Below are 10,641 nucleotides of genomic sequence, written 5' to 3'. Positions count from 1 at the left end.
CACTATTTCCTGCCTTTTCTGCAACTCTTCTTCTCTTCTGTAAGTATTTCTTCTCTTTAACTTTGCTTATCATCTTCTTATGTTTTTCAGTTACATAGATAATACATATGTTTATGTATGCATTATGGGTGTTTTTCCACCATCTTTTGTTCTTGTTTATGTCTCTTTCTTTTCTTTACTTTTGCCATTATTCAACTCCAGTTTCTTGATTGTTCATTTTCTGTCCATAGAAGTTCATCACCAGGAAAATGATCATGCACCCTTTGAATTTGAGACAAAAACAAAAAGGAAGAAGATATGAAGAAGAAAATAACTAAAACAACTTTTACACATTTTAGATGTTCTTCAATGCCTAGTGAGACAGAATAAAATATAGGTTTCATAATTAAATAGTGATATATATATATATATATATATATATATATATATATATATATTATGTAATTTGAAAAGAAAAAAAGAAGAAAGAAATAAGATTAGTTTATATGCTGTGTTCTAATGAGTGAAGTACCTAAAAATCCTTGTGGTTATACTTGGGACAGAAAGAGGAAAAGTTAGTGTATGAATTATATGTTAAATTCATGTCTATCATATTGTCTAATTTATCTATCAGACACGAGTTTTTTTATTTATTTATTTATAATAATGAGATCATAAATTTAAATTAAGTGTTTTACGTTAAAAAATAATGACAATTAAAGATTATCCTATTATTTTTAATAATAATAAATGTGTTTTTAGTTTTTAATATTTGATACAAAATTAAAATTTATTTTTATTTTAAATAATATAATTTAATTTTCAAATATTTTAACATGTTAAATAATATTTCAAACTCACGTTTTCATACGTTAGAACTATTTTTGTTGTTTGACCTGTTCAAGTTCAAATATCAATGTAAAATATTATTTAACACATAAAAAATAAACTATATTTTTTATTTTTAAAATTTGAATATTATAATATATCGAAATTTAAGAAAAAAAAATAAATTTTAATTTTTTGTAAAAATTTAAAAACATCAAACATATTTAATCTTTTTTAAAATAAAAAACAAGGAAGAAACTAAGGTAAATGAAAATATGTGCTAAAATATCAATTTTTCTTGGTTGTATTACTAACATTAGAGTGATTGAGTTTAGTGTGTAAAGTGTTCCCTGCATATGAAACTACAAAAATGAATCAATCAGAATTCATTCAACAATCATGTCTCACTGAATACTACCAAATTTACATTCTTATACGGTTAATAATTTTTCTTTAGGCTTTATTCACTTGAATGAATTTGGAAGAGAGTGATTGAATGAATTTGAGAAGATTTAAAAGTAAATTTTTTATTATTTATTTGAATGAATTTGGAGGCTAGGATTTGATTGATGTGACAGATTAAAAAAATTTACTTTCAAATCCACTCTCACTTACCTCTAAATTCACTCAAATAAACAACAAAAAATTTACCTTCAAATCCTCTCAAATTCATTCAATCACTCTTCCTCAAATTCATTCAAGTGAACAAAGTGTTAGAGACGAGAAATCAAAGCATATGTAAATGAAATATGCATTCATAATTATTAATATTCTCTTTAAAGTATATGTTTGGTCAACTAATGTGAAATGAGAACCTCTTTCTATTACTTTAATGAAGCTATTAATGTGAAATAATGTTTTTCCAAGACATTAATGGAATATTTTAGTGTTTGATTTAGCTGTTGATTGGTTTAGATGCTTTAATATAGACTTTTTCTATGCTACAGGATTATTATAAATTAAAGCCATTCATCTATTAGTTAATGTTTCGTGTGGTGATTAAAACTACTATTTATTTCAAAGCACATGCTGATAATTAAGAATAATTAATATTCATTGATAAATATTTTTAATTAAACGAGTATTTAACTGTTAAGTTAGTAGGTGTACGTTGATAGTTGAGTTGACATTTGCAAATATATCATGATCATTGGATCCCATGATTTAAAAGATATGTAAGCAATGTTAATGATGCTACATTAACTATGTGATTACCATTTTAATAATATACTAAATAATAATATATCTCTTCACACTATAAATTTAAATTTATCATATATAACAATTTTGTTTGACTATAAACTATTTACAAAACTTTATCTACTATAATTTTTAATTGATTGAGAATTTTTTTTATGGTTTTAGTTCATGAAAATTAAAAAATATCCAATACAGGTTCTTTGTTTGACGTATAAAAAAGTATTCATTTTTCTTACATATAAATATATTAAGAAGTAAACATATTTATCATTCACAACACTTCTTATTTTTTATTTTAAAAAGTCACGATGATTGATGAAATGCCATATGGTCCACTTCCTTAATTATTTTCCAAATTAACTAATGTGTTTACACCATTTCCAGATCCCACAATTCTATTAAGAATGATCCTTTTCACACTTATTACTTAATTGTTTATTAAGAATAATTTATTTTTTAGTAAAAACTATTTTTATTTTATAGGGGTAATTACTATCTTTTTTTCCAACTTAGTCACTTTAGCATCTTAGTTATATATAAAATTAAAAAAAAAACTAAATCTTAGAAAAAGCTAAAAAACGGAAGAATTTTTTTTATTTTTCATTACTTTTAAAAATGCACTATTTTATTCAAAACTTTTGTTTGTTAGCAGATTTTAGTTAATAGGTTCTCTCTAACCTTAAAACAAAAAATATTCCTTAACAATGGTAAACTCTAAACTTAATATATAAAATAAATTATTTAATTATATTATCACCACTTTTAATTTTTATATTTTCAGAAGTGGATGAATAATTATAGATAATATAGGTAGAACCAAAAGAAAAACCGATTTGCAGTAGTATAATATAAAGATCACATATGATCATCGTTAAAAATATATTATATTTAATATTAAGAGCATCTAGACAGAAAAGATGCATTTGAGGCTGTTATGTTTCTTTTTATTTTATTTCTCCATTGTGGAAAACATGACGACTCATTGTTTGATCATGAGATCTTATTGACAACTTTTACATTAATTGACAAATTTTATTTTATTTTATGTATTTATTCATTTATTTGTTGCCTATCATTACCTAAAAAATAAAAAAAGTATAGCTACATTATTTTTTTTCTTCAAAAAGTACTTATGAATATCCATTCCTTTTACTTTTTTTCCTTATATTTTTTTATTTAATAAAAGCGACTACTTTATGGTAAAAATTGTGTATTTACTATTTAAAAAACGTTAAGCAACGTTGACACGGAGAATAAAAAAAATAAAAAAAATATTTGTCTCAGAGTGATTTCTAATAGAAAATTATTTATTGATTCCTCAAAAAAATCTTTTTAAGGTACTAATTAGCAAGATTCTTACCATTTTTATTATTTCGATTAATTAGAATAGTCTAATAGATAATACTAAGTGTTTGCTTTCTTTTTTTCTCTGTATCAAAACAAATTTACAAGATACAAGAAAGCATAGTTTCAGAATACTTTTTGTTGCAGAACTATTATTATTGGAACATATGCCAAAGTAGTCTCAATAATGCAGTTGTAAAGTTTATGCTAAAAAAAATGGACAAATATTAGTATTATGTTTCTAGTGAATCTTTTCAAAAACCCATCAAATAATCAAATAAGTTCACAAAGTAAAAATTATATTTTAAATTTAACTTAATCTTACAAAACTAATAAAATAAAACTAATACCATAAAATTTGCATTCATTTATATATGATAAATTAATGTTATTTCTGCCATCACCAATGTAATTTATTATTGTAAATTAAACTTTATCATGGCTTCTCTTTATGGTGTATTGATCTCTGCAATCCATGGCATTCCTTCCTCAGCTATTTTCCATACTCTTGTGATTCCTTAATTGGCTAGCTTTATCCATCAACTTTGTCACAATGAATTTGTAGCCACAAAAAAGAACATGGGTTTTTCCATTCGTTGAATTCTCGGAGTTTATGATGTTGAAACTAATGCAGAATGTGACTGCTTGAGTTCCAGATAAGGAGCTTCTTTTTCTCTGAAAAGATAAGGGTATATCACGTGGTTTTCACTTTCTTTGCACAATTGCACTTCGTGAACAATAAGAAAGTTCAAACCCAAAGGTACTCTTTAAAAACAAAAGCCTTGTGACAACTTTCTATATTCCTCTTTTAACGGTCAACTAACACAAACTGTATATACCTGTTTTTGTCTCATTTTGTTTGGTTTTTATTTTTCCCTTATTTAGTATTTTTTTTAAGACTCAGATTAATTACCCTTTACTCTAATTAACACCTTTTTTAAACTTTTATTAAACAAATGTAATATAAAATTTATTGCTTGGATGTACATTTAAAGCAAGACATTATTTCCACCATTAATTCTCTTGAATGCAGGTAGCAAAGATCAGTTTCTGCTTGATTATATTTTACAGCATCTCAGATGGGATACTTATCACAACCATCAGAACATTCAAACATGAAACCAATCTCACTTGCAAAGATGGACGACAATGAAGAACTATGTTCTTATGCTTCCTGGCTAGTAAGCTTAAAACTTTCATTTTCATACCAGTAAAGTTTACTCAATACTTGGTGATGTATGATTAGGGTGGTTAAACTTATTCACATATTCTGTAACTTAAACATACATGGTGTATCTGCAAGATTTCAACCAATTATGCTTTGGTGTATCATGATCTATCTGAATGGCTCAATAATGCTGGCATTGATTTATATATATGGACCTCCTTTTCTGGTTCTTGTTCTTAATTATTATTATTATATATTGTTTACTTGTGTGGCTCAAAGGAAAAGCATCCTTCTGTCTTGGAGAATTTTGATAAAGTGATGAGCGTTGCTGAAGGGAAAGAGATTGTTGTGTTTTTGGACTATGATGGAACACTCTCACCGATTGTAGATGACCCTGATAAAGCTTACATGAGTGATGCTGTAAGTGCTTTCCATAGGACAATCAACACCACAAGAAAAACTTGTGGTGGCTTTTTGAGTCCTAACAAGTTCTGTAGTTTTTGTTTTTCTCTGTTGCTTTCATTTTCTCAGAACTTAGTTGTCAATGCCGTATGATTGCAATCTGCAGATGCGTGCAGCTGTACGTGAAGTTGCTTATTGTTTTCCCACTGCCATTGTTAGTGGAAGGCGTAAGGATAAGGTAATCCACTCACTCAACAGAACAGTGCACTATGCAGACATGAGACAACATCCTTTTTTTGAGGATGCATTGTTTTTCAGTGCCTTGCATTTTCAGTGCCTTTATTTTCCTCTTGACATGCAGGTGTATGAATTTGTGAAGTTAAGGAATGTTTACTATGCTGGAAGTCATGGTATGGATATATCAACTCCAACAGGGTCTTCAAAATGTGAAGATCAGAAGCATCAGATAAAGGGTGTTGATGAAAAGGTTTTTACATATGTCTGTCTTCTCTCTGTACAATAGTTTTGTTGTGCCAACTGTTTGGACAAAACCACACCACAGTTAAAAAAGATAATGACAGTTAATGATGCTTGTGACAATTTGATTTCGTCATTCATGTCTCATACTTTGTTACCTTTGTAGGGTAATCATGTTGTTCACTTTCATCCCGCAAAAGAATTTTTGCCAACCATTCAAGAGGTAATAAACAATCATGTCTATAGTAGTTTGTTCTAACTTGCATTCAGAGTTAAATATGAAAAACTTCTCAATAAATATTTCCAGAAGAAAAAATTAAATGAGAATTTAATTTCAATATACAGCCAATTTAGAGGGTCTCGTAATCACAAATCATCATTAATATCAATTTTAAATTAGTTATTACAAGATCAGTGTAAAAAATGCATAGACTATTAAATTATTAATTAAAGAAGGAAAATAAATCAAACATTTTTGCATAAGAAATTCTTCAACTTATCCACTTCAATTTTTTTCCATGAATAAACATTAATGAAGTTTGACAGTTGAAAGATTCTTACAAAATTTACACTGTACCTTAAATCTCTCTGTTGCACATGTGAAGAGAATTGAATGTCCATTAAATTTTCTTTTGCTCATGAATGTTCCACTTATATCATGCAGATAATTAAGGTTTTGAAAGAAAACACAAGAAGAATAAAGGGCTCTATGATTGAGGATAACATGTTCTGTGTCACTGTACACTACCGGTGTGTGAAAAATGAAGAGGTATTATGACAAACACAAGATAGACATATCTAATGTAAAATCATGAGGCTCGTAAAAAAGCTTATGCAATTGTGTTGCTTCACAAAATTGTAGGATATTAGTGTTCTGAGAGAAATGGTGGAGTCCACAATGAAATCTTACCCCAATTTCCACATATCAAGTGGAAGAAAGGTACCAAAAAAAGATTGCCATTGATGAATACAAAAATGTTGGATTCTTAAACTTGACCTTCATGTTTGATCAGGTTATGGAGATACGTCCGAATGTAAACTGGGACAAAGGGTGTGCTCTTATGTATTTGCTTGACACTCTTGGCTTTGACAACTTCAACAATGTTCTTCCTATCTACCTCGGTGATGATAGAACTGATGAAGATGCTTTTAAGGTACGGTTTCATAAAACATAAGCCTCATTCATGTGTAGAGTTTTATACCTCCACTTCTATAAATTAGGGTAAATACTTTTATATTACCTATTAAAATTAATTCAACTGTGTGGTCAAATAGATTGAATAAACGATATCCAAGCAACTTTACTCATGATATGTAAATGTTTTCGTAAATATTTTTAAAAATTATTTGTATATATTAATCTACTTAATATATTTAGTTAATTAGTTTTTTGTATTATATATTTTATAACCTTCAATTATGTTGATGTTTTTGTATATAGTTAAATCTTTGAATGAAATTCAATCATAGAATTGTTTCCTTCATGATATATAGAGACAAGCACCTTTTCTATCTTCCTCTCTTAATCCTGTTTTCTCCCTTAGTCTCTTTGTTTGTCATCCATGATTCAATGAACCCCATTAAGCTTTATATGTTTTCAATATAAGAATCATATCCAAAATAGAAAATGATTAATGTGAAATATAGGTTAAAAAATTTAAAATTCATGTTCGATATCATAAGTAGTTGCGAGTGACAAAGCTTTATTAAGAGTGATGGATCATAGACACTCATTCATTCTTTCACACATATAAATTAGTATAAATGTAAAACTAATTATTTTTTATTTTAATATATTTTATATATTTGGTACTTTCAAAAAAATTGTATATTTATCTTGGTATTTCCAAAATGTTTTCGGAAGATTTGTCAATGCTCAGGAAATCCTTCATCTTATCATTTCATTGAAAAGAAAACACCAAAAACTAACAAGGAAAAAGAAATGTGGACAAGTCTTAATGCCATTATTCTTCACTTGATTTGTTCCACTATTTTGAATGATCTTTTTGGATACCATACTTGAGCTCAACTCCACTATCACAAATCTTCTCACGTGCAATCATACTTGAGTAGAAGATTTTCAAATTCATCATCGTATTGTTAAGTACTAAAAATGATTTCAAATTAATTGAAAAATGTCAGTGCACTTATTTCAAATTAGTTATTTGTTCTCCAAATGACATCTAGACTCACTAATGTATATAAAAGGTTAAATACATTAATTTGACAAATCAACCCTCTTCCTTCTTTCTATCAAGGTCACTCCAAGCCTACTCTTGAAGGAGCAAGTTTAATTAAGATGACAACCACACAACCAAATTCTTTTACTACATTTCACACCAAAGCAACATTTCCTACATATACTAACTATATTAGTGGTGACATAACAACTCTCACAACCTCATTACAAATTGTGTAACAACTTGTTTCTCCTATCTCTCTACCTAGATATAACTTTCTATAACTACAATCCATTTTTTCTTCACTACTAAACAAACATTCAACCACCTAGTCAACAAAAAGACTCAACAATTCATACATACCATGTCAACTAGAAGCATTAATGACATTTTTAAACTAAAGCATTAATGTCAACAAAAGGTTTCTTTATGGTCTTAAATAACCCTTTGTATTTTGTATGAATGGTTAGCTAACTTTGTATCCACCATTGATTTTAACCATGACAAGTAAGATCATTCATGAAAGTAATGATGTAACCTGCATTCTCTTATATGCTAATGGTATCGTCCTTACTTCCTCTTTAGATGATCTTTGTAAGAATATTATATCATTCCTTGCTTCTTAATTGATATAAAATATTTAGGTTCCCAGAACTATTCTTTACCAATGAAGATATGCTAAAGAGGTCATAGACTGAGCTGACATGATCTTATGTAAACCTACTCCAACAAAGTCTTAGTGTTACTTCAAGTTCTTCATATAAGGATTTGACTCACTATCACAATTTAGTAGGAGCATAACAATATCTTACATTTATGAGACTTAATATATCATATGTTGTGCAGTGTGTATGTTTATACATGCATGATTCAAAGACAAATTAAATGCATGCTAGACGACCTAAATTTTGGATACCTCATTAATTTATTATCTTATTTCTTACATTGATGTTGATTAGGGATGTTATCTTGACATTTGATTATCCACTTCTAGTTATTGCATTTTTCTTTGAGATAATCTTACCTCTTGGTCCTGTAAATGATAATCCACTTTGTCTTGTCCAATATTGAAGTCAAGTATAGATAGGTAGCAAATGTCGTTTATAAGTCTTATTGTTGAATTCAATATTTGGTCCTAGAGTTTCCTTGTCCAATCCAAAAAAACTACATTGATGTACTAAGAAAATATGAGTGATATATTTCTCTAATTACTACCGAGAACATCAATGTACAAAACACATAACATACACTTTGCATGTGTGTGAGAAAGTTGCTCGTAGATAAGTTCATGCCCTTCATGATATCTTTCACTATTAATTTGTTTAATACTTTTTCTAAAGAGTTTCAACACATACTCTTTGAGGATTTTCAAGTCCATCTTACATGAAAACTTTTCATTTTGATGATGAGATGTGGTATAATATACAAGTATTCTTGTAATATTTAATATTAGATTAGTTAATGTTTTTCGTTAATTAGTTTATTATTTTAATTATATCGCAGTCTCAAAATTACATTGAAACTTTTGTATATAATTCATCTTTTTAAGAAAATATAATCATCAACAGTTTCTTTCGATTTTTAAAATCTAGAGTAAACAAATCTTTCATTTTCATATTAGTTTTAAGGGGAGATATTTATCATACTATTTATTTCTCCTTAGGAAAGGTTAATTAATTTGCACAATATTTTGTAATATTTGTTAATTAATTATAGTTACCCTACAAAATTTAGAACTAAAACAATTTTAGTCCTTATATAATGTAAGTTAGTTTTGGTTATGATTTTTATAAAAAAAAAAATTGTTTTAGTTTTGGTTCATCTAGAATGTAAGATAATTAATTTTGATATTTAGTATTATATGAAACTAGTTAATTACTTAGTACTGAAAGAAAAAACTATATGACTTGTTGAAGTTATATTATATTTCTATTGTAATATATGAGCATGTCATTTCTTAAAAAAAAAATTATAGTAAATCTTAACTATAAATTATAGGAACTAAAAGTAGTAAGTTAAAATATTTCTACATTATGAAAACATAAGATGGTAGATAGCATGATAATGAAATTTTTTGTTTGGATGAAATCAATGTAGGTTATAAGACACATTGGACAAGGTTTTCCCATTGTTGTTTCTTCAATTGCAAAGAAGACTCAGGCTTCATATTCCTTGCGTGATCCTTCTGATGTGCTGGCTTTCTTGATTCGTTTAACAAGATGGAAGAAGAACATGTTACAAAAACTTAAGTAAACAACCTCAAAAGGGGAAAAAGTGTAGGCTAATTTGCTAGTTTTAAATTTGACAAATTGGTCTATTTTTTCATTTTTTTTTTGTAAAGGATAGAAACAAAAAGATGATACTAACAAAATGATTTAGAAGATACAAAGTTTAGTTTCATCGATTTAAATTTTTATAAAGTGAAACTTATTTATAGGTCTATTTTCACTTTTGCTTTCTTGAGCTCAATTACTCTTTTTGAAGTGAATTTTTTTTAATTGTGTTAAAATTATAAGTTGATAATTTTACTTCAAGTAGAAATATAAAAATTAAATGGTACATAAGAAAAACAAGAATTAGAAACATTGAACTTTAAGGTTTTATGTAGTGGTGTTTAATCTCTTATTTGGATAATTCATAGACGTGATCAACTTCTTTTTTATATTAATAAACCAATGTTTATATTCATCGATTTTTATAAAGTGTAACTTATTTATTGGTCTATTTTCACTTTTGCTTTCTTTAGCTCAATTACTCTTTAAAGTGAAAACTTTTTAATTCTTTTAAAATTATAAGTTGAGAATCTTACTTCAAATAGAAATATAAAAATTAAATGGTAAAAAACAAGAACTACAAACATTTTACTTTAAGATTTTATATCACGTGTTAAATCTCTTATTTGAATAATTCATACTTCTTTTATCTAATTTGACACACCAATGCTTTTTTTCTTACTTAAAATTGAATATTTTTGAGTTTGCAGTAAAATTAAATTCTCTTCTATATTTTGGTCTATCAATTAAAAAGTACATTGAAATAAAAAATTTACAACAACAATGAATA

General features: G+C 27.0%; 1 protein-coding gene across 2 annotated transcripts; it reads left to right on the top strand.

The window, feature by feature from the left end:
* The first annotated feature begins 4,274 nt into the window (after positions 1-4,274).
* On the top strand, positions 4,275-10,012 carry LOC124821128 (putative trehalose-phosphate phosphatase 3). 2 transcript variants are annotated; one of them, XM_088102032.1, is made up of 9 exons: positions 4,275-4,532; positions 4,799-4,939; positions 5,088-5,159; positions 5,283-5,408; positions 5,565-5,621; positions 6,063-6,167; positions 6,261-6,338; positions 6,412-6,552; positions 9,676-10,012. In XM_088102032.1, the coding sequence occupies exons 1-9, from the start codon at positions 4,431-4,433 to the stop codon at positions 9,829-9,831; spliced, it is 978 nt and encodes a 325-aa protein (XP_087958158.1). In that variant the 5' UTR covers positions 4,275-4,430; the 3' UTR covers positions 9,832-10,012. The 2 variants fall into 2 exon arrangements, with proteins under 2 accessions (XP_087958158.1, XP_087958159.1); XM_088102033.1 differs by lacking the exon at positions 9,676-10,012 and adding an exon at positions 8,223-8,596.
* Positions 10,013-10,641: the final 629 nt, after the last annotated feature.

This window comes from Vigna umbellata, chromosome 11 (assembly GCF_029865625.1).
Source record: "Vigna umbellata cultivar VRB3 chromosome 11, Vumbellata_1.0, whole genome shotgun sequence".
Lineage (NCBI taxonomy): Eukaryota > Viridiplantae > Streptophyta > Magnoliopsida > Fabales > Fabaceae > Vigna > Vigna umbellata.
Note: the sequence above shows the minus strand (reverse complement) of the source record. Positions and strands in the feature narration are given on the sequence as shown.

Coding starts and splice junctions, on each gene's coding strand:
- LOC124821128 (XM_088102032.1), top strand. CDS start 4,431: ATGGGATACTTATCACAACCATCAGAACATTCAAACATGAAACCAATC. Junction 4,533..4,798: donor GTTCTTATGCTTCCTGGCTA/GTAAGCTTAAAA, acceptor TGTGGCTCAAAG/GAAAAGCATCCTTCTGTCTT. Junction 4,940..5,087: donor AAGCTTACATGAGTGATGCT/GTAAGTGCTTTC, acceptor TGCAATCTGCAG/ATGCGTGCAGCTGTACGTGA.